At 37.8% G+C, this 24435-nt stretch overlaps 3 protein-coding genes across 6 annotated transcripts; 2 read left to right on the top strand and 1 right to left on the bottom strand.

Moving 5' to 3' along the window:
- Positions 1–336: 336 nt before the first annotated feature.
- On the bottom strand, positions 337–6137 carry LOC112190561 (NAD-dependent protein deacylase SRT2). Of its 3 annotated transcripts, none has more exons than XM_024330000.2 (11): positions 5994–6135; positions 5478–5517; positions 5116–5353; positions 4890–4955; positions 3554–3599; positions 2660–2820; positions 2384–2513; positions 2065–2229; positions 989–1116; positions 752–851; positions 337–669 (listed from the first exon to the last, which is right to left on the bottom strand). In XM_024330000.2, exons 1-11 carry the CDS (start codon positions 6027–6029, stop codon positions 616–618), a joined length of 1164 nt encoding a protein of 387 aa, XP_024185768.1. In that variant the 5' UTR covers positions 6030–6135; the 3' UTR covers positions 337–615. The 3 variants fall into 3 exon arrangements, with proteins under 3 accessions (XP_024185768.1, XP_024185770.1, XP_024185767.1); XM_024329999.2 differs by having other exon boundaries at positions 397–677; positions 5994–6137; XM_024330002.2 differs by lacking the exons at positions 5478–5517; positions 5994–6135 and having other exon boundaries at positions 3543–3599; positions 5116–5257.
- A 7763-nt stretch (positions 6138–13900) lies between these two features.
- LOC112188392 (psbP domain-containing protein 2, chloroplastic) lies at positions 13901–18268 on the top strand. Of its 2 annotated transcripts, none has more exons than XM_024327497.2 (4): positions 13901–13933; positions 14817–15256; positions 15353–15508; positions 15645–16822. In XM_024327497.2, the coding sequence occupies exons 2-4, from the start codon at positions 14975–14977 to the stop codon at positions 15648–15650; spliced, it is 444 nt and encodes a 147-aa protein (XP_024183265.1). In that variant the 5' UTR covers positions 13901–13933; positions 14817–14974; the 3' UTR covers positions 15651–16822. The 2 variants fall into 2 exon arrangements, with proteins under 2 accessions (XP_024183265.1, XP_024183264.1); XM_024327496.2 differs by lacking the exon at positions 15645–16822 and adding an exon at positions 17961–18268 and having other exon boundaries at positions 13910–13933.
- A 282-nt stretch (positions 18269–18550) lies between these two features.
- LOC112188390 (amino-acid permease BAT1 homolog) lies at positions 18551–24147 on the top strand. Its single transcript, XM_024327495.2, has 7 exons — positions 18551–19599; positions 19773–19955; positions 20697–20816; positions 20906–21097; positions 21558–21863; positions 22126–22308; positions 23409–24147. Exons 1-7 carry the CDS (start codon positions 19498–19500, stop codon positions 23901–23903), a joined length of 1581 nt encoding a protein of 526 aa, XP_024183263.1. The 5' UTR covers positions 18551–19497; the 3' UTR covers positions 23904–24147.
- Positions 24148–24435: the final 288 nt, after the last annotated feature.

Below are 24435 nucleotides of genomic sequence, written 5' to 3'. Positions count from 1 at the left end.
GTTAATAAATAATGCAAGATTTCACCATGCAAGATTTATTCATGGTGAAGACATGGTGAAGATTTATTCACGGTGAAATCTTTCTGGGGGTAATTTAAATAAATAAATAGAAGTTAAATAGTTTGGTTTTCTTTTGAAAACTCTAACTGGAATCAGTGGTATTGAACCTGAACTTGATACGACATAAAATTAATGAACTAAAATGGGAAGATTTCCCCTTTCATTTAATCAATCAGAAGCACACACTTTAGTGTTCATTTTTTTTTTTTGGACAAATCAGTGTTCATTTTTTATTTTGGATAAATTTGTGTTCATAATTTTAATTAGAGATGGAAAGACCTTTATAACCATTCCTTTATGCATGAGCGTATGAGCCACAAACATCATGGCTTCTTATGGTCGATCCAACTGTCTCTTTCTCGTCCAAAAGAACTAATTGCATTGTCTACAAGATTGGACCTCTCCACGAATGAGAATTCATTGATACAATAATACAGTTGGAGCAAAGCTTTATAAGCATTTAGAGAAGAAACAATTTTACATTACAATCATCTGAATCTATTGTGGTGCCAAAGCTTCTTATAAACGCTTGGAGCAAGTGATCTCCGAATAGCATCACCTGGACGCAGGAACGCTGAGGGATCCCATGTGAAGCACTCTTGGCAAAATCTGTAACACTACAAAGCATGTTATAGACTGTCCACAAAGCCAACACCAAGTTCAGAGGTATCGGCTAAAAAGAAGTCTATACCTCTCCTAGTCGAGCATTGATTTTCAAAGGTACAAAATTATCAGCTCGAGTCACTCCAACATTTACAATTGCAGTGGCAGCACCTGCCTCATGTGCAGCTCTGTAAAAATAAAACTTCAAATACTGATTACAAGTTTAACAAGAAAAATTCTGGGCCTCAACAACAGATAAAAGACTTCTTTCCCTTTATGCTTATTGCCTAAAACTGAAGTAAATTGGAATGAAAACAATCTGTACCTGACAAGTCGAAAAGCAGACATGGTCATTACAGATGATCCTAGTACAAGAAAAGCATCACATTCTTTTGCAGCTTGGATTGCCTTATCAGCTCTGTCCTTGGGGACATTGTCACCAAAGAAGACAACCTTCAAAATCATCACGACAAAAGGAGCTCCTTAAATATTCTTCTTTTTTCCCAGTGTACTAGAACAAAACATTGGAACTGCTCATAATTGCTGAATGCATCCCTGCAACTGTTCTTTCGTATTTCTTGATACATTTTAGGTGTTTCTGGTGTTAGGTGTTCTCTGTTCCATGACATTGATTGTAAAATTCTACTTCTTAATGAACTTCATTCCTTAAAGTTAAGGGTGGAATGAAATGTCACTTCCCTGAGTTCCACATGAATATTATTCATTAAGTAGCAAACTTACTTGTGTGCTCCCGTTTGGGCTGAAAACTAATTCCACCCCCCGACTCCCCTCCTCTCTCTACTCCCTTGGAGGTTCACCACTCCTGTTAACCTCCCTACCCAACTTTTCTGAATCCATCACTACTACTGCCCTGCGGTGTGGCTCACAACCTTGATGGAACAGAATGCCTCAAAAACCAATCTAATGGCAATGTATGTCATTAAATTTCAAACCAACATACTTTCTTATTTGAATCAAGATGTATTTTGAATTAAAATAAAATAGTAAGGTGATGAGATGTGTAGGCAGGTAGTTAGAGAGATATGGGACATAATGCTTGCGTGGGATTATGAATTCATATTTTTTTTTCCTGTAACTCCGGTCGTTTTCCTCGAGCTGATTCTAAATCTTCGAAGTGCCTCTAAGGCATGTCCTACCACTATCAGAAATTTACCATCAAAGTTCTCATATAGTTGGGTCATAACACATTTACCAGCCTCTTAGAATGATATGAATGTAAGAGTGGATTGATGATTTTAAAGCCTAGTATACATCGATGATTCACTGATAGTATATGCATGGAAGAACCAACTGATTTGGCTAAACATTCCTGACATGAAGAAATAGAAACTTAAGCCTTTTAGATGCCAAAATTTAAAATTCACTTGGTAAATGTCTTACATCAGGCTTCAGCACTCCATTGCACTTTTGGCATGTAGGGATGTGAAAATTCTCCTCCCAAAATTTTTCATCAATCTCAATGTCACCATCAGGCCTTTGCTTCATGCCAAAGCTCTTGTCTGATCCAGGGTTGCCATAGTCCAAACTTTCGATTGCCTCTGCCCACTGAAGTAAAAACATATTTTACTTGTTCATTAGGCCACCATCGGGATTAACTAGAAATATATAAATAAATAGATAAAAAATTTGAAACTTAACTGCTAAAGTCATGAAAATATGCAGAAAATTAGCCATGGAAATTATATTCCTCAAAACTAACCTTTGGATTAAGGGCCTTAAGTTGATCCTGAAATATATGCCGGCAAAAGGAAAAACCACAATCTATACAAATCACGGAATAAACAGTTCCATGCAATTCAACTGGATTGCTACCAGCACGGTGATGCAACCTGTTACAAAAATGAGTTGTTCTCACTAAAGTTTGCTAGATGTTACGAAGAGCACCAAGGCTATGTTTGTTTCAATCTTAATATCTTCCCTATTGAAATTTTGTTCCATGCAACAAAGACAGAGTAAGAGACAGGAAGTTAGTTACCTATCAACATTTTGCGTAATCATCAAGTTAACCCGACCAGCTTTTTCTAGTGATGATAAAGCAATATGAGCTGCACTGGGCTGCGCAGCATTAAATCTTCTCCACCCAGCATAACTCCTTGCCCAATAACGCCTACGAGCCCGACTAGAGCGGAGAAACTCCTGTTCATAAAAAAATAAAAATGAAAAATAAAAACATTAGTTGAAGGTAGAGCTTCGAGCCTCTGTGATTAATAAGTCACATTTAGGCGAAGTTAAATTAAAAAAAAAGAATAAATAAAAACATGATGCAACATTATTATAAAACAAAGATGTACAACCAATGCATTTTTCTTTTGTAATTCTATGCAGTTCTTTAAAACTTAATCTCCTGAAGACATGTATAAGCAATACTGCAGTCAAGGCCGATGGCAGAGCGAGGCATCAAGTTATTCTTTATTGAAGTACACATTTTCAAAAGGTTCAGATGCTGCTAAAAGTTATTAACAGTTAGCATGGAGATGTAAACGTGATTTAGCAGCTGAAAAAGATCAAATTTCTTGTTTCAAAGAATAATAAAATATTGAAAACTTCTTAATAAAATCTCCATTCTTCACTTTAGTAATTTTACTTCATGGCGCTAGAATCAGCATCTGTCTTTGGTTGGCACAGGTAAAGCTGCTCTCTTTCATTTTTTTTCACTTCTATACCACTGGAGTGATATGTCTACTGTAACTTTTCCTTTTTTTTTTGTCTTAAGTGTGATAATTTTTTAGACTAAATTTAGCTCAGAACATTTCAGAAGTCAGAACCATAAAAAGAAATGCATGAACCCTTCCTACGAAAACAATTATATAGCATCTCCTATTTTGAGAAGAAATAGGAGTCAGTATGATAGCACATGCCTTCAGATCACCTGATGGGTAATTGGTTTGAAACCAGAACTGTAAGCTCCATTTGGACTGCAACACAAGAAAGATGGTAATAATAGATGAGAATAAATTACGCATAGCAGATACTCTATGATCACAAAGAAAATATAGTGATAAATCATTTAATACAGTTATCATGATCTCCGAAATTTTAAGTATTCCTGGTAAATTTCAGCTGAAGAAGGATGCTTTAATTATAGCAAGAAACCCATTGGGATATACACATTTTGACAAAGATACCAGCTTAGCAAAATGATAGAGTTCTTGTGCTTCTTAGAGGCAAAAATAGCGCAACTTAATACACACACATACATATATCACTATTAAGTATGTTATATACAACCAACTAACAGCAAAATAGTAGCAACCCAGACTTGGCTGCTTAACTTTTCTGATTTCCTCTGAAGTGCCAACATATGTGGACAAAACAGTCAAAACTTGCGTTGTAGCTATAAATGTATCTGGATAAGAAGTGAGCGCTAGTGCGTGAGGCTTCTGGCACTGTAGGGGTTCTAAAAAACTGAGGGTTAGTAAAAAGTTAAATCCATAAGAAATCCATGGATTGGGAACCTAAAACCCATGAGATTGTTGAATCAAAAGTTACTAATGCGATTGGGAACCTAAAACCCTTTGTCAAACATTATGAAAATTTTACTTAATGGCATAGCGGGGGCTTGACTTTGGAACAAAAAGGAAAATAATATGATCAGATGAGAAGAGTCAATTCAACAAGTAATAATAGGGCTAAAAAAGATTGATGGAAAAGTGATGCAGGAGCATCCAAAAATACTTCCCTAAACGAAATTAGGGGTTTTATTATCTTTTATTGTTCCGTTTGTCTTTCTATATTCTTGCTGTCGGCATTAATTTCTGTTTTTCTTAGGGGTGCCATAACCTAGTATAAATAGCTATGTTTGTTTCTTTGTATCTACCTTTGATCATATCATCAGAAAATATAGTTTTATTGGGATTCTTTTTCCCTAGAACTCAAATAGCTTTGTTCCAACTTTATTCCTACTGCGATTGTCTCTGTGTTCTCATGTGTTATTGTTGGGATGTCCTCTCTCTAGTATCTTTTTACCCTAACTAGTAAGTCAGAAACTTCTAGCCTCTGTCCTGTATCATAAAGTGAAGTTAGAACGTTCTTTCTATTAGCTATGGAAAATTAGCATCATGAAAAAAATACTATAAACTTAAATTTCTGAAATTATTTATACTTAATCTTTTCTGCATGGATAGTGGCTCAATATCAGAGGCTGCAAACACAAGGTTCCATGCACCTTATAAAGCATAATCAACTATATCAAAGAAGAGAAGAACCTTCTGTAGTCGGGAATACCACATTCTGTGCTAATTCCAGCTCCAGTCAATACCACTAGCTTAGTACTGCAATAGAGAATAATAAACAATAAGAAATCTAGTAAAGAAGTACCAAAAATTATAGTGAAGAATTTAGAAACCTTCCAGCACCAAAGGAAACCTCAGATGCAGCAGCGAATATAGAATTCACATGACAAATAACGGGGATATCAGATTATTTATTTACCTTTGATCGAAAAACTGATACAAAAGGTTGACATCTTGCATGCTAGGCGGATCTGAATCAGGAGCCAACTTCTTGTCCCTCAAGAAGCTCGAAGGCACTTTTCCTTCTCTTGTCGACGAAGTGCCTGGGACAGATACTTGGGTTGAGGTTTGGACAGACTTCACTGAGCTACGAAAAGAAATGACTCTTCTTTGACTGCTTGGTAATCGCCAATTTGTGCTACTTGATTGAATAACATCTGTATAGCATAAGCGATTTCAAGAACATAGCATCACTCAAAGTCTCAGATGGAACATAGTGGCAAAGTAGCAAAGACAGGGTTACTGATACTATAAACTTGGGTGTAACAAGAGCAGACTTGCCTGTCATTATATTCCTCATTTCTCTAGCAGTTCTGGGACCCTGTAAGTTAAAGTAAATAATCCGGTTCAACAATCCTTATAGCAAGCCAGACTTGAACTTTTAAGAGCTACTAAAGAGAATCCATTCCACCACATAATTGGTAAAGAAAACAACGTTTCGAGATTAATTCATTGTGCTAGTAGCTTCTTCAAACTGAGAATGTTAATGTAAAATATTTTGATTTTTGACACTAAATTGTACAGATAACTTTTCTATTAATTGTGCTGATAACATTGAACAAATGATTGACCCTCAACTTCATTTCTATATGCTTCTCAAGTTTCCTTGAATACCCAACATGATTATCAGTTCCCTTTTTGTTTCAGATGACTATTCCGAATCCTAATTTGAATTGAAACATGAGAACGAATTGGAGAAACCCAGAAATTAAATGCATATAAGCACAAAGAAGATGGGAAGGAATGCAAACGTAAAATGAAAAAGATAGAAAAAAAAGTAATGGGAAATGGACTCACTGAAAAGAATGGTAGGCGAATGAGCATGGCTGCCATATTTGTATCCAAGTTTCAAGGAGAGAAGAAGAAGAAGAACTGAAGGACGAAGAAGCAGAGGGAGTTTCGGTCAGCGTGTTCTCTTTCACATACATTTTCCACGTAGCATACTTGAACACCATTTGTCTACGAGGTTGTCTCATGTGCGGACCGTTGGTACACGTACGATACAGGATCCAAGTGATTCATATCTCAACTTATACATTAAATCACACCATTATTTTGAGGGTTCACTCAAAAGGTAAATCTCAAATTTATCCCGATTAATTTGATTTCCGACATGTACCTTTGTACCAGCTAGCCATTATGTTGGCCATCACTTTGGTCCATCTTCAACTTTGATGAGATTGCGATGGCATGACATGCACAATTAGATGTGTTGTTGATGTGATATTGTCCATCATATCTTGTCAATTCCATACTATATATGTCGGCAACTGACGGGATTTACAATAATCACACAAACAATTGAACAAATTGACTATATCGTGCAGTATGACCTATGACGGACGCTTCATATCAAAAGTGAATTTGGTTTGGGCACACACACCATCACTAACAAGACCCACAATAAACAGGTCAGCAATCCATTCATTGACAGACTAACCCATTGAAGTATTTGGTAGACATGTGGAATAAAGAATGGGTAGACATGTGGAATCCTGACACCCATGGATCATTATATAGGAATGGGAGTGTTACCGTTGCTATGAATGGGCTTAGCATCATGCCAAATACTTGGGTTGATCCTGAGTGCATCCCACCTTGGGCTTTTAAAAGAAAGGAGGAGTATTACAAGGCCAATCCAATGTTTCCTGTCCCGGGCTATATCGAAATTGAGATGGAGCCCCAAGTTACTCCTTCTAACACTAATGCCTTGCAGATAGTTGAAGTGCAGCATTCTGCTGAATCCACTGTTTTGCCTACGGCACCAAAAAGAAAAAGGGAGTCAGCAGCCGGAGTCGGTGGGGAGGTCACTGCTATGAATAAAAAGGCAAAGAATTCCCAAATGGGGCGAAAGCCTACTATTGGTGGCAAAAGTGGCAGTGGAAAAAGCAATAGTGTTAGTGGAAGTGAGATTAGTGCTCATGTTGGGGACATAGAAGTACAGGAGTGTGCTATGGAGAAAGGAAGGAGAGGTGGAAAAGGGGGCAGAGGTGGTAGAAGAGGAAGGGGCAGGGGGAGACTATTACCCATGTCAGACAACTTTATTTCTGGTTTATTAGATGAATCTTGCTCAACAACCCCAGAAACTGACACTCATCTTTCGGTTTTGGAAAAAAGGGCAACTGATGGAGTTTTCTCAACTGAAGGTATGGAGGATTTTACCCACCTCCAGGGCTGTGGTGGCTGGCCTAATGCAGCTGCAAGGGCCCCATGAATTACATCTCATGGAACTGTCAAGGCTTGGGGAAGCCTTTGACAGTACAAAATTTAAGGGAGGTTACCCGCTCCCACAGGCCTGCTTTTATTTTTTTGTCGGAGACACATCAGAGTAGTGATTTTGTGAATAAGGTACGGAAACAATTTGGTTATAGCAAGGGTTTCAATGTGGACCCTATAAACTCAGCCGGTGGCCTTTCTTTATGGTGGAAACCAGAATTCACTGTAGATGTCCTGGATCATTCCCCACATTTTATTGATACCGTGGTTAAAAAGTCTGTCTTTGAGAGCTTTAGGATCACTTGGTTCTATGGTCCACCATACGGTGCTGGAAAGGATAGTTTCTGGAATTCATGGAATAACAGGAATTGGGATGATGGGAAACTTTGGTTGGTAATTGGAGATATGAATGAGCTTGCTAGTCAACATGAGAAGGAAGGAGGTGCACCATGGGGCTCCAATAGAAGGCAGTATCTTCGAAATTTCTAGAATTCTATTCATCTTATCGACATTGGGTACAAGGGACAGAGTTTCACTTGGGCAAGGAAAGAGAATGGAGTAATTGTATTACAAGAGAGACTAGATAGGTGCCTGGTAGATGAGAATTGGCTGTTTTTGTGGCCTGATACAACCTTATCGCATCTGACAAGAATTGGATCAGATCATAATCCTATCCTTCTGGAAACGAATCCGATTTTCTTAAAGGCCAAACCTTCTTTCAAGTTTGAAGCTTTTTGGGTAGAGGATCCTGGATGCCAGGCTATTATTGAGGAGAATTGGAAGATATCAGATACGGTCCCTAAGGTATCCACATGGGTTTCAAACTTGTACAGTTGCAAGCACAAATTGAAAAAGTGGAGCAAGTCTAGGTTTCCTAAGTGCAATAAAACGGAGATAAAAAAATGCCTCTTAAAGCTAGACGAACTCCAAGCTTCTGCTCCTTTTACAAGCACGGAACAGCAGCTGGAAATTACGGAGAAAATAAGTTCTCTCTGGAGGATTGAGGAACAATACTGGCGTCAAAGGTCCATAATCAATTGGCTCAAGGTGGGAGATTCAAACTCACGGTTCTTTCATCTGACTACGATCCATCGTAGACAAAGAAACCGAATTTTGAAAATCCAAAATGATGCGGAAGTGTGGGTTGCTGGGGAAAAAAATATAAGAAGGGAGTTTGAAACACAATTCAAGGCTATTTTCAAGAGCCAAGGACCTCGGAGTTGGGGAAATGCTTTATCTGGAGTTAATTGCTTGGTATCTGCTGAAATGAACAGTAGCTTATCTGCCCCTTTTACCATCGAGGAAGTGAAGGAGGCTGTGTTTCAATTGGGTGCCTTGAAAGCACCTAGACCGGATGGTTTTCCAGGACTTTTTTACCACACGTATTGGAGTACGGTGAATGAGGTGGTTGTTGCAGCCTCGAAGGAATTTGGTGCAAGCACAGCAAGGCTTCATTCTCTAAATAGGACTCATATTGCCCTAATTCCAAAGGTTCCAAATCCTGAGAAGACTACACAGTTTAGGCCTATTAGTCCGTGCAATAATTCTTACAAGATCCTCTCAAAGCTGCTAGCAAATAGACTAAAGGCAATTCTCCCCCATATCATCTCCACAAATCAAAATGCTTTTGTTCCTGATAGGAAAATACAAGACAATCTTATGATAGCACACGAGACTTACCACTATCTTCGTTTGAAGAGAGAGGGTGGAAATCATGAGTTTGGTAAAGCTTATGACAAAGTAGAGTGGGACTTCTTGGAGGCGGCTTTACTAAAATTTGGGTTCTCTAGAGGCTGGGTAAACCTGATCATGAGCTGTGTGTCTACTGTATCCTTCTCAGTGGTTTTACATGGCAATCCAGGCCCTTTCTTCAAGCCCAGCTGGGGTCTACGGCAAGGAGACCCTCTCTCACCATACCTTTTCTTGATTGTTAGTGAGGTCCTTTCTCTAAGTTTAACAAGGGCAGTGGCACGGGGAACGATACAGGGGGTTAAGTTGAGCAGAGGGTGTCCGGTTATATCCCACCTCTTCTTTGCAGATGACTCTCTATTTTTCTTGAAAGCAACGCTTAGTAACTACCTCCATCTTGTTAATCTTTTCAATGAGTATTGCTTGGCATCTGGACAAATGATTAATCTTGACAAATCAAGTTTATTCTTTTCTCCTAACACACCAAGCCAAATGAGCAGGTTGATATGTGAACTTTTAAATGTCAAAGTTGTTGACAATCCTGGCAATTATCTAGGTCTTCCAACGATATGGGGGAGATCTAAAAAGGAGGCACTTGGTTACATAAAGGAGAGAATCACCAGGAAGATTGATGGCTGGAAACAAAGTTTCTTATTTATGGACGGAAGAGAAATTCTTATAAAGTTAGTTGCTACTATGATTCCTTCTTACCCGATGACGTGTTTTAAATTTCCGGTGGCGATTTGCAATGAGTTCAATTCATAACTCAACAATTTCTGGTGGGGTTCTAATAGTTATGATATCAACAAGATCCATTGGAAAAACTGGCAATCTATGGGCCTTGCTAAGGAGGATGGAGGCATGGGTTTTAGAGATTTACAGGACTTTAACATGGGACTTCTAGCCAAGCAATGTTGGAGACTTATACAGGAACCTCAGTCATTGTGGGTAAGAGTTCTTAAGGCTCGTTACTTTCCAAATTGTGAGTTTAAAGGTGCAATCAAGGGATACAGAGCCTCATGGGGCTGGTCCAGTCTGGTTGAAGCTAAAGATGTAATCCTAAATGGGGCTACTTGGCAGGTCATTAACGGATTATCTATAAACATATGGAGGGACAACTGGATCCCTCCTCCTCATGCTGGACCGGTCACAGCTAATGATGAGGACACTACGTTATACGCTCAGCTAGTCAACTCTTTAATTGATTGGGATCTGCATACTTGGTCACTTGATCAGATAGCTCACTTGCTACTGCCTAGCCAGTTGAGGCTGATAACTTCTATTCAGATAGGGGATGGTCAGGGTTCTGATCGATTAATCTGGCCATGGAGTAGGAATGGGTATTACTCAGTCAAATCTGGGTATCACTAGATACATTCTAACAGGCATAAGGCAATCACTTGCTCCAAGCATACATCACATATAGTAGAGAAGTTCGTGTGGAAATTGGTTTGGAAGATTGACACTTTGCCAAAGGTTAAAAACTTCCTTTGGAGAGCAATCTCTGGGGCTATTCCTACTTTACTTAACCTTCATCGAAGGAAAGTGTGCCCAACCCCTATATGTCCTATCTGTGGTGAATTTGAAGAATCTATTGAACACTCCCTTCTACTATGTTCATGGGTAGATTTGGTTTGGTTTGGATCGCCCTTGGGACTCAGAATTGATAAACAGAGTGTAACTACTCTAGATTCATGGTTATCAAGCATCAACAATTGCACCACTACGGGAACAGAAAAAAGAGGCTACTTACTTTGATTAGCTTTCTTTGTTGGAAGATATGGACTGCTAGATGTGACTTCATTTACCGTTGGGAGGCTTTGTCACTATAGAAGGTAATATGTGATGGTGTTAAACTGGCAAATGAGTTCTGGGGAGCTAGAAGCTTGTGTAATACCACTCAGAACCCAAGGTCAGTGATTCAAATCAAATGGAATCCTCCCCCGGCTAGCTTTGTAAAAATTAATTGCGATGCTGCATGGACAAAAGCATCTGATGCGTGTGGCCTGGGCACAATGATTCGGGATCACTCGGGTGCAATGGTCGGGGGATCAATTCAATCAACTGTATGCAGCTCTGTGCCTATTGCTGAAACTAAAGCAGTGTTAGATGGGATCAATACCGCTTTGGCTGCAAATTTCCAGAAAGCAATTGTGGAATCTGATGCTTTAGAGGTGATCAAAGCTATCAAGTCAGGAAACAAGTGTAGAGACTGGAAGCTATACCCTCTGATCGAAGAGATTAGAAGAAAGAGTCTCCTTTTTGCTGAGATTCGTTGGGAGTGGATTTCTCGAGAAGCGAACTTTGTGGCTCATTCAGCGGCTTCGATTGCCAAAGGGAAGGTGGGTCTTCTTAGATGGGCGAACATGCCACCACCATCCTTGCTTCGTGTTATGAAGAATGATGGCCTCCCTTGTCCGCCGTCAAATTCTTCTTAGGTTGCTGGGTTTCTTATTCAGCTTTTATTTTGTTTGTTCTTTCTATTTCCTGGTTCAGTTTAGTTCTAGGAGGAGAGTTCAATCTGATGTTTAACTAGTTTGTACTTTGGGCCCTGTTTTCTGGGGTTATTTGGGCTTGCCCTTTTAATGAAGTTCCTTCTTCCAAAAAAAAGAAAAGTATTTGGTCTTCAATTGAAGAGTATAAGTCATACATCATAAAATCGAAAGTTTAGAGGCACAAGTGATTTGTGAGTGTTGTAAATGATTATGGCTATTCATGTAAATAGGTGTTGCGTGATCTGTGTCAATTAGTGATTGACTGACTTGTAATTAGTTATTGATTGATTTGTAGTGGTATGAGTGATTTGTGTAGCTATTAAGTATTTACATTTTATATACTTGATGTAATTCTATATAAACCTTATTGTGAGATTAATGGAAGTGTATTCCATTTTCTGCATCTAAATTCTCTATCTCTCTCAAATTCTTTTACTTTTTTTTTTTTTGAGAAATAAATAACTTCATTACTTATCCATAGCCAGAAGACACATACATCATAAGTAGCATGACTTAGCCTTAGCACCAAAATCCGGCATAGCAGAGATGCATATCACTAATACCTGGGTCCCAAACCCAGCTCTTCCACAGGTCTCGGGATTACACCACTTCAAGCCCATCAATTGGGCTTAGATTTGGCCTTAGCACTTGGCCGCTACCATCACCGACGTCTGTTGCAACCCCGACCATGGTAAACATCAAGGTCAGAACCTGCCAGGGCACAACGCAGTCACCGATAGGAGATGGCCAACCGATCTGCCGCCAAACCTCGCATCACCATTGATCATATAAACAAAGCCGCCGTCGAAGGTCAGCCAATCCCGATTGTGAAGCCATGCCTTCCACACATCGAACACCGAAGAAAAGGAGATTAGAAGTATCAAGAGAGCAAGCGTCCTAATTGCCGTCAAGTGTCGAATAAACTGTGGAGCTGTGGAGGATGTCCACAGTAGATTGATGGGAAACACCACCAGTAGGGGGATGGGGAGTGTGGCCAGAGCCGCATAGGGTTTTTTTTCTATCACTTTTTTTTTTCCTTTCTTCTTTTATTAAAAAGATGATCAAATGATTTCACTCCTGCCCCAATGGTGACTCGAACCCATGACTTTGTACATAAGTAGTGGGTGCTCTAAACACTGAGCTAACACCACTTATTTATTCAAATTCTTTTACTTTCGATTTACGACATTGAGGAAAATGAAGTTACTAAAGAAAAAACACACACATCTGAAAACGGAAACATCAGATCTTTTCTCCGTATACTGATAGGAGCATTTTAATGCGACGTTTTAACTGCATTTCCCTACATTTCTTACGTTATTTCCTTATTAAAATCCTGTTTAGGAAAGTTTCCATTCTTTGATTGGGAAAGTTCCTATTTGTAGAAAGTTTATATTTTTGTAGTTTCTATTTATCATTTTTAGTAAGTTGCCATTTTTCATTTTAGGAAAGTTTCTATTTTCTTATTAGTTTCTATTTTTAGGACCTCCAAGCAAGTGGAAAATCTTGAGGAGGAAAATCAAAGTTGCAACCAAGTGGAAAATCTTGAGGAGGAAAATCAAAGTTGCAACTAAGTGGAAAATCTTGAGGAGGAAAATCAAAGTTGCAACCAAGTGGAAAATCTTGAGGAGGAAAATCAAAGTTGCAAGCAAGTGGAAAATCTTGAGGAGGAAAATCAATTCAAGTTGAACAAGTGATAAACAAGTGGGAAGATATTTTTTACAAATTTGTCTAACATATCTAGCCCTTCATTTATGTTCATCTCCACCCTCCATTCATCATTTTTTGGGCTATAAATACACTTCTCCTCTCACTCTCATAACACCAATTCCTTCATCCATTTCATCTTCTTGTCTCACCATTTCCTCTCCATTTTCCTTAGTCACCAATTCCTTCATCCATTTCATCTTCTTGTCTCACCATTTCCTCTCCATTTTCCTTAGTCACCAATTCCTTCATCCATTTCATCTCCTTGTCTCACCATTTCCTTTCCATTTTCCTAAACACATTCCTTCACCCATTCCATCTTCTTTGTCTCTCCATTTCCTTTCCATTTTCCTACACATTCCTTCATCCATTTCATCTTCTTGTCTCACCATTTCCTTTCCATTTTCCTTAGTCACCAATTCCTTCATCCATCGCATCTTCTTTGTCTCTCCGTTTCCTTTCCATTTTCCTTCTCCATTCTCTAGTTGCAAAGTTCTGCATTTTCAAGCAAGGAGAGGAAGAAGAAGAAGGAGCCGTGAAGATCATATCCTCCATCATCCACCTTGAAGGCTTGCTTCCAAGATTCAAGATCCAACCATCTAGCTCTCCATCTCCATCTCCACTCACGGTGTAATTCATTCCTTTTCCTTGTAACCTTTTTGGTTTCCTTGTTTGATTTCGTATGAACTTGTTTCTTGTTAACCTAACGTTTAGGGCAAAGTTTAAGCCCAATTTCTATGTTTAAATAAAGTTTTCGAATTCTATAATTGTGATTTTAAGTTGCTTATGTGAGTTTGTTCGATTAAATTTGCTTTACAGAAAACTTTTATATGTTTATCTTATTTGGGTCGACACTTATAGGATTTGCATGTAATTGGTGCTAGGTTTAAGAACATGAAATCGACTTTTCGTTTTGTGTAACTTGAATCAAAAGTAGTAAAGGTTCTGGACAAGAATCGAATTTAATTGAAGAGGATTGCAATTAGGTGGACTTTTCCATAACTAAGTTGTACACTTGAGTTGATAGCCTTTCTCTATGTCTAATGCGTTGAACATGTCATGATTGACTAGCTTTCTAGGGCTTGATTGCATGTTTGATAGGATTAATCTAGGTGCTTTCGCTTAGGTTAATTAGCATTGAAAAGTAAAATATGGGAAATCATTTGCTTTCGAATGTTTCACATGATCAACTCCTCTCTCATGACTTGGAAGAACAATTATAGGGTTTGAATCGAATTTGATTACATGGAATTGATTTTGATCTTTGTTCCTTGCGTTCCACCCTTGTATATATGTTTTTACGTTTTCTTTATTTTATTTATTTTAATTTTAATTTTAAGAATCCTAATCCCCCCTTATTTGTGTTTACTTGTATATATTTATTCTTTATTTTATTTTTGTAAATAATACTTTATTATTTTAATTCTTTATTTGTTTATACAATTGTATATATTTATATTCTTTATTTTATTTTTGTAAATAATACTTTTGTTTAATTGTTTGACAATGACAGGTGTACCCTCAATCCCCGGAATAGAACGATCCCTATTTGCTTATACTACTAACGATATTTCAGAGTTAAATTGCGCGCTTGACTTTAGCGCATCATATACAAAGACATTGCGACCGTCCACAAGTCCAGAGTCCCCTCATCTACTCTCTTAAGTAACGATGGCTTTGCATATTTGCAACTGCTTTGCTCTCTCAAACCACAAACAAACCCACACTCAGCAACCCTGCTTCTCAAACTCAAACTCAAAGCCCAAAGCTTCTTCTTCACTTCAAACACCACCTCATTTGACCAAGAGAAGCCTCAGCCTCTCACTCTTTGCAGCAGTTTTCTTAAATGGGGTCCTCCCAAACTCACCCATTTTCGCTCAAGAATTGGAGCTCGAGCGCTACACGGATTCCAAGGAGGGCTTCACTCTCCTCCGGCCCTCCTCCTGGATAAAGGTATCTTCTTCTTTTTTCCAGTAATACTTGCTTTAAGTCTGTTTCAAGTGAATTGTATGTGAATGATGATTATGGTTGATTATGGTGGATGGGTAGGTTGATAAAGCAGGGGCCACTGCTCTGTTTGAAGAGGCAAGTAATGGCAGCAACAATGCTGGCGTTGTCGTCAACCCGGTTCGGCTTAAAACACTTGGAGAGTTTGGCAGTCCTCAATTTGTAGCTGATAAGCTTATCCAAGCCGAAAAGCGCAAGGTAATTTGCTTCTTTCGAATGTGTATCTTTGTTTCCGTGTTGCTGATGGATTATGATGGTGTTGTGGAGAATGATTTTGTTGTTGTAAGATAGCCTCAGGAGAAGTATTCATTTGCTTTTTTTTTTTTTTTTGAAGGGGTGAAGTATTCATTTGCTTTACATATGGAAATGTGGCCGGTGAATTAAGGTTTTATAATAAGCCTGTGTGTCTTTCCTAACCTCTTTTTGGTCTGGCATTTCATTAATCATTAGAATAATGTTTAATTGGAGAAGAAGACTACCCTCAGGTGTATATAAGGTGTATACAGTTAGATACTATGAAAGGGGGATCTTCACAACAAGCTATCCGCGCTGTCTTAGATTGAATCGCAATAAGATAAGTCGACGTTTAATCTATAAGGGGGCACTCTTCAAAATTGAAATATAGATAGCTGATTATGAGAGAGCCATTCCAAATAGTATAAAACCAGAATTATCACACATACCCTGGCTTTCGTTAGTTACACACCCATTTGGCTATTGAACAGCCATTATGAGTCTGTCAAGGGCTTCCTTTCTTCTGGGAAATAGGTTGAACAACTCAAATGATATCTCCATTACCAAATTCCAACATTTTTCTGTGAGGATTTCAATGCAGAAAGCCAGAAAGAAATTCTCTAACTCAGCTATTTGAAACAGATCTGGTTGATTATATTGTTTGGGACTATCCTTTAAATAGTGGTTGAACACTATACTACTCTCACTCCATGGCTTTATATATATAAAAAAAAAGAGTAATTAAATAATCGCAAGCATCTAGATAGACAAACCATGGATTGAGAATATAAGGCCAAATCACCATTTAATCTAAAAAGCACCAGATGCAGCAAAGATTACCTCAGCTCTTACCAAACAGATGGAAATCACAGTGCTTGAGTATGGAAAAAGTACCGGAATCGATTATTATTCCTTGCTTGCATCATAAACCAGCTTGATGTTTCATGTTTGTTCGAACCTGCATTTTGTTTGTTTATAGAGATTGTGCATATCCTGACCGTTTGGATGACTTGCTTGCTTAGCGTGGAGAATGTCTCTTTTGTTTTACTGCCCACTTTTTTTATATTCATGCTCCCTACTTTCCGTTCACAAGATCTTAGTAAAATAACCTTGGGATAAGAAACTCTTTGATTAGAGGAAAGGATTGGGTGCACATTTCTCATGGAACTGTGTTCAGCATGACCAATAAAGTAAGGCTCTTCAGTAAGACCTTTGGATCTTTGTAAGCCTACTTTTGGTCAATTTGATTGCATAATTCTCTTGGCATTTCTTTGGATAGCTGTTTTTTTTTTTTTTTTTACCTAAAAGTTGGGCATTGGGTTCGAGCGTAATACGGACTCCAAGTTAACGTTAATGGTATATGTCTAATCTTTATAAAATATAACAATGTAATGCATTACTTATATGGGAATAAAGGAAAATACTAAGTTTACCCAATAGAAGGCATCAATTGCATTGTTTGACATACCAATTGTGTATATTTCAGCTCTTGGACTATCTCTGCAGTCTGCATTGAAATAAGGTCTTAATAAACTGCTAATAGTAAACTCATATGAACTAATGAAATTGCCAGCTTGAGTATATGACACTATTATGGAAGGTGGAAGGATAACTTAAGAGCATACCAGCTTTCGGTTTCTAGTATTATTCGGTTTGACTCTTACCACTGCCCACTATCCATCTGAATTCCTTGACAATTCACTGTCTTGAATCCAGTACTCCTTTCCAGGCTGCAGAACAAGAATTCCTTTTCTCAGCATAAAAAAAGTTCTCTGGAATTTTGTTTAAGGATAAAGATTATCCGTATTTTGACAATTTTCATTTTAGCTTTGTTTCATTTGGAGAATGCCTTTCTTGTTATTAGGATTAAGGTCAAATTTTTGGAAATGTACATTTGGCATGGACCTGTGTCCATCATGACCCAGAAGTTAGGCTTTCAGCAAGTACTTTGTGTCTTTCTTAGACTTTGTTCCTTTCTTTTTTTTCTTTTGTGTTCAATGTGTTGTTGTTAGCCTGAGAACAGTGCATTTATCGTTTTGACTTGGATCAGAGTATAAAAGCTTAAAGACTCCAACTTTTCTAATCTGAACTGCATGACCAGATTATCTCTCTCATTAGTTCTGTTGAGCATATTAGACACATTGTCTGTTTGTTGTGACTTAGATGAGTGCGGTTCATATGGTCTGATTATTGGTTGCTGCTGCTATCTTTTTAAGACTTGAGGTCTTGGAATATTTGATGGATCTTTCAGTTGAAGGACCAATATCAGTTATGCTAGTGGAACATCACAATGTTGGGTGAATATTATTGGATTGAGCTTACAGTGGCATTTTGTTTTCCGTACTTTGTTAGGCATTGCCTTTCAGATTTTTCAAACCAGTAGAACTGTTTCCTCATGTTTATTCTGATCATACAGGAAAGTACAAAAGATGCTGAAGTTATTGGAGTTGCAGAGCGATCAGGTAAGGATGGCCTACAAGTGTACGAATTTGAGTATAAGATTGATAGCACTAGGGGAGGGATGAAGAGAATCTTTTCTGCCGCATTTGTCGCCTCAAAGAAGCTCTACCTCTTAAATATTACTCACTCAGACAAACCAGAGAGCCCTCTTAACCCACATACAAGACTGATGTTGGAACAAGCTCTTCATTCTTTTGATGCAACAACTTAAACATAATATTACTGCACATTCTTCCATCAAAACAACTTTACTGTTTCTGAATCTGCTTGTGCCCCTCAAGGATCCGCCCAAGCAATAACATGTCTTCAACTTCGATGAAAGATTCAGAGTGTTTCAAACCAAATTAAAGGTAATCTAGTCACTTTGATATTATTCATGAGGTAGGGAAAAACCAATTGTGTTATACATAGTGCTGCTAACCGATTGCATTAAAGCCTACTAAGAACCCTTAATGTCATCTATAGTTAATAAACATGTTTAGAACACAGTGAGGCCCTTTAATTTGTAATGCAACAATTTAAGGTAGAAGTGGTTACCTCGATCCCGAACAGGACAGGGATGACAATGATGATGTTCTTGTAGATTGTTCTCAAATAGTTTGAAATTACAGTTTGTTTATCAAGCGTTGGATTTAGTGAAAGAATGAAATAAATAAGCGTAGAAGCAGATATCAAGGCTCTGAATTCGGCGGCAAGGAAGCAAACCATGCAGTGCACTCAACCCGCAATCCTAGTCTTTGCATGTGGAACTGTCTCTATAGAAAATTCCAAAGAAGATATTGTAAACTACTACCTGGATCCCCATTTGACTCTGCATCTCATGTGATCCGAATCTTCCATGGAAAGTATCTCAGATTCCTCGTTGAACCTGTCTACTTGGTTCGGTAACATTTACGTCTTTCTTTCTTTTTTTTCTTTTTTTTTTAATGGGAAAGGAAAAGGTCAAGGATATGAAAGTAGGCGGGTGCTGGGATCTTGTAGTCAAGAAGTTTTTGAAAGTAGCAGATCCCGTTATCAGCATGGTCTGAGACAAAACAACCCAAAAGGCAAAAACGAGAAAAATCAATGATTGACTTGTTCACTTGTTTGACGAAAAGACAGAGAAAAATGGTCCATAAAGATTAGTAGTACAGTGTGGATAGAGATCCTAAATTCAAAGGCTGATGAGAGAGCATAGAAATGGGAAAGTTAAAGTAAGATGAGAAACATATAAAATTGGCGGTTGTTGTCTTTGTACGCGTTGACCTGCAGAGATGTATAAATTAGAATTCAAACATGGCAACTAGCCAGCTATTTCAGTTTTACATGCAACATCTCCCCAAGTCTTGTAAACCTTTACATCTTTAATACAAGGATGAGTATGCAGCTTGCTTGAGTCTCTCTCTCTCTGTCTCTCTCTCAACCCCAGTAGCAGAAAAAACCCGGCCAGTTGCATATAAGCTGCTACTTTCATCTTGAGCTAACTCCAGCAAGTTGAAAGCTTGATTAATTCAATGGGACAGAACCAAGTAGATGCATCACAAATCCGAGAGATGGATTCAGGGGAAAAGCGACTTAATGAGCTTGGTTACAAGCAAGAACTCAGAAGAGAGATGGTAATTGGCACCTAATTTGATTCACACGTACTACATGTTTTTCATGCTGTGAAGTATGAACTGTATCTTCTCTACTACTACTTCTTGCTTATCACTAAGAGATTTATGAGATTGTTATGTATATTACTGGCTTGCAATTGAGCTTCATCAATTGGATGTTTGATTTGTTTCAGACTTTGTTCAAAACTCTTGCAATATCATTTTCGACGATGACACTCTTCACCGGAATCACTCCTTTGTATGGTTCTAGCCTTGTATATGCAGGTCCTGCAAGCCTTGTGTGGGGTTGGGTGGTAGTATCATTTTTCACCTGGTTTGTTGGACTTGCCATGGCAGAGATCTGCTCTTCTTTCCCGGTTAATCCCTTCTCTTCTCACTTTTAATTCCTTTCATGTTTATTTTTCAATATATTGTTGGTTGCATACCTTGTTTTTACTCTTACTACTGCCATGGAGTCGTCGTCTTTCATCTAATTATGTTATTGAGGTTCTAATGTTTGCTGAATTTTTTATCCAATAAAGCTTATTACTGGAAAATGACTAATCAGTATAATTAAGAACATGTGTTAGCTGGCTTTGAAGAAACTGAAAACCTCAGCTTTACTGTAAGTATATATAAGGTTATTTCACACTTCGCACATCTTCACCTGTCTACAATTTCAGTGTCAAAATCAATTTTGTTTTCCTTTTCTCTAATTCTGGCATGTTGATCATATCTTTCTTTATTCACACGTTGATTAAGAAAACTGAAATGGGGAAAAGGAGAGTGAAAGTTTCACATGTTAATTCAACTTGACAAGCGGTTCACATAAGTTAGAAAACTGAAATAACTTTAGTTGGGACTTGAAAAGAGAGAGACTTTTTCTTCTCACTTGAAAGTATCTGTTGTGTGGAAGTAGGATTGTGCATGGTATGATCAGTTGCAGGAAAAGTGGGATATATACCATGCCACAAGATGAATAGCATAGAGTTGAACTGCAACAAATATCTGCTTGTAATTTAAAGGCAGTGATTTAGGTGTTCAAGTCTGCTCTGCTAGAAACATAATCGGTGATGCCTTTCATTACTAAATTATATTACATTCCGTTTGTCAAACAGACCACAGGTTCTCTTTACTTTTGGGCTGCTCACTTAGCTGGCCCCAAATGGGGTCCCCTTGCATCATGGTGTTGTGCTTGGCTTGAGACCATAGGGCTCATTGCTGGCATAGGTACTCAGGTATGAATTGCTTTAGTGTTTATTCTTTTCAGAAAAAGTATGAAATATATAATGTGATTGAGCCGAACACTTGTTACTTGATTTTGAAGGCATATGCAGGATCTCAAACACTGCAAAGTATCATTTTACTATGCACTGGGACAAATAAAGGTGGAGGGTATTTTGCACCAAAGTGGTTGTTCTTATGCATGTACATCGGCCTCACTCTTATATGGGCGTTTCTCAACACATTTGCGTTAGAAGTGATTGCCTTTATTGATATAATATCCATATGGTGGCAGGTACAATCAAATATTCTGGTGTCTTGCAATTTTTTTGTTTCAATTTTTGTAGGGAAGTGGTTTTGATAGTTCTGTATACTGTGATGAGTGATTAGTAATACTGTGATTTATACTATATATACTGATATCCAAAGTGCTAACTCTACCTTGACGAGCCTCTATTGCTAAATTTTGGCAAGTTAGGAACTAAAGACTACAAAGGAGGTGGTTTAATAGCTTATCCCTATTATGTGATGTTTTAAATTTGGCAAGAAAGTTCAGACTTGGAGTGGTTTTAGACAAGTAGAAAAATTTAGCCAAAGGATACATGATTAGATTCTGTCTTCCAAGCAAAATGCAGTGCTTTCAAATTACCAATATACATAAAGGGAAAACAAAAGGAAAATAGAATAGTGCAACTGAATTATAGTATTATCTGATATAAAATATTGATTTCAAATATGCAATGTTTCGTTGTCAGGTCGTTGGAGGGACGGTTATTGTTATAATGCTTCCCCTTGTAGCACTTACTACACAGTCTGCATCATACGTGTTCACAAACTTCGATGTGGCCCCTGAGGTGACGGGAATATCAAGCAAGCCTTATGCAGTGATTCTATCCTTTCTTGTTAGTCAGTATTCATTATATGGATATGATGCTGCAGCACATCTAACAGAAGAAACCAGAGGAGCAGACAAGAATGGTCCTATTGCTATTCTAACAAGCATCGGTATCATTTCAGTATTTGGATGGGCATACATCTTGGCCCTGACTTTCAGCATTCAGGTATGGATGCAAAGGCATGCCAAAGTATACTGATTGATATTACATAACATTTGAAGCAAAAATTTGAAATATATAGTGATTGCCGCCAAAGTACCCTTTTTGGTACTCTTATGAAAGTAATTCTTTTGGGAAATCACTGTTAAATGATGGATTCCATAATAATCGTGTGTTAAAACATTCTTCCATCCACGAAACTATCCTTTCTCAATTATGTGTTGGAGATTATTAACCTGACACTTTCATAACTTGTATTTCCTCTCAGGATTTTAGCTACCTATATGATCCCACCAATGAGACTAGAGGAGCATTTGTGCCTGCTCAAATTCTCTATGATGCATTTCATGGGAGGTATCATAGTTCCACTGGAGCAATCATTTTACTATTTATCATTTGGGGTTCATTCTTCTTTGGTGGACTTTCAATTACCACCAGTGCTGCCAGAGTAGTAAGTGCTTTTTCCTTTTTCCTCCGAAAACAGAATTAATTGTTTGGCATGCTAAGCCCGTCATGTCAATAACTTGATGTGAGATTTTCAAAACTATTGTGTTGCTGAAAAATAATTACGTTATCTGCTGCCTATGATCACTACTTGGGGTCTTGGGCTATCCTTTTATTATTATATGTTTTATCTGATATTAGACATGCATCGGAATACATTGCATTACAAATTTTACTAGGTCAGCTGATCATTTGCTTGCAAAAGTTCTGTGTGGTCTCTTCAGATTGAGTTGGAATTATTGAGGTATTGAATAAAACTTTTGATTCTGGTCTAATCAGTATGAAAAAGACATTGACTTTTCAAAATATCCAACCGCTCGAGTGTTAGCTACGAAAATTGAACTTGTGCTTCTAAACATCCATCCAAAGGTTAATTGATTGCGATGAGTGTAGTTTCTTGTACCATTTGACTCCTTGTAGTAATAATCAACATCTAGCTTTTACATTTCTTAAACTAAACAGTCTCCAATTTTAATTGCATATCAATACCACAAAAAAAAAAAATTATGTCGTGATTAAATCTTCATATCAATATAAATGAAAGGACGACCTCATTAGTTATCGTTATCAGTCATTATTTCACAATACTCAACAATGTCTAATTCAATGTATAACTAGCTATTAGTATACTGTAATTTCTGTGAGTGTATGCTACTAATTCATGAATCATATCAGAGGAGACCTGTAAACAATGCTACTTCAGCTTTTGGAGAGCATGCCAGTTTTAATGCCATGATTGGTCACATATATGTACCATTTTCCTTGTATAATTTATAAAATATTTTGTGGCAACTTTCACCTTATCGGTTTCCAACAGTAAGTTTCCTTTCATACGTATTTCCAGTTTGATTCCATGATTGGTCGCATTGCTTAAAACTGTTTTACTTTTCTTTCATAATGCCAACAGTAAGTTTCCTAGATAGATTTTGAATGACTGTTATATATGTTTTTGTATATATTCCATTATTGTTACTCAAATATACTAGTAATCTCTTAACTTAAACTTTTGTTGTCATACTGGCATTGATTACACTGGCTTTTTATCAGGTGTATGCTCTATCAAGAGACCAAGGGATTCCATTCTCGTCTGTATGGCGAAAAATTCACCCGAAACACAAAGTTCCTTCCAACGCAGTGTGGCTCTGTGCAGCCATCTGCATTCTCCTGGGACTTCCAATCTTGAAAGTCAATGTAGTATTCACGGCCATAACTTCCATATGTACAATCGGATGGGTAGGAGGTTATGCAGTTCCGATCTTTGCAAGAATGGTAATGCCTGAGAAGAAGTTCAACCCCGGGCCATTTTATTTGGGCAATTTAAGCAGACCGATTTGCTTGGTCGCCTTCCTTTGGATTTGTTACACTTGTTCTGTCTTCCTCCTCCCTACTTACTACCCAATTAGCTGGAGTACATTCAATTATGCACCTGTTGCTTTGAGTGTGGGTTTAGGTCTGATAATGCTTTGGTGGGTGTTGGATGCAAGGAAGTGGTTCAAAGGACCTGTTAGAAACATTGAAACTGAACATAATGGAAAGGTTTAAACATTCACATCAAAGTTTCTTGTACAAGTTGGTTCTGGCTTTTCATCTTTAAGTTCCTAGCTTTGTCATCTCTTGGATAAATTATAAATCAGTTTAAGCCCTTGGGATTAGCCCAAGTGGTGAGGAGGGGGTTGGGAATTGGGTTAGGAATTAGGATTACGCTAGATTAGGAGTTTGTTTTCCCTCCAATGTAATAAAAAAAAATGTATATTTATATATCAGTTGATTGATAACTTCTGCTTGAGTGAGTTGAATCCTTGAAGCCTCCTATGACACCTTCTGAATTTCTTGGCATTGTTGGGGACATGCACTCATCCACTGGACCAGTGAACGAGAAAAGGTCAATTTTCAATTTAATAAAACAATAATAATATTTGGTAAATTTGAAAAACTTTTTTATAGGTCACTTCTTCCGTTCTGAATTTATGATAATGAATTAAAGATAAATATTCTATAGAGCTCAATTTCTAGAAAAACGCATTTATTTATGTCGTTTCTATTAATAGATTTTGTCATCAAATATTTAAAGGTT

The sequence above is a fragment of the Rosa chinensis genome, chromosome 2 (genome assembly GCF_002994745.2).
Source record: "Rosa chinensis cultivar Old Blush chromosome 2, RchiOBHm-V2, whole genome shotgun sequence".
Lineage (NCBI taxonomy): Eukaryota > Viridiplantae > Streptophyta > Magnoliopsida > Rosales > Rosaceae > Rosa > Rosa chinensis.
Note: the sequence above shows the minus strand (reverse complement) of the source record. Positions and strands in the feature narration are given on the sequence as shown.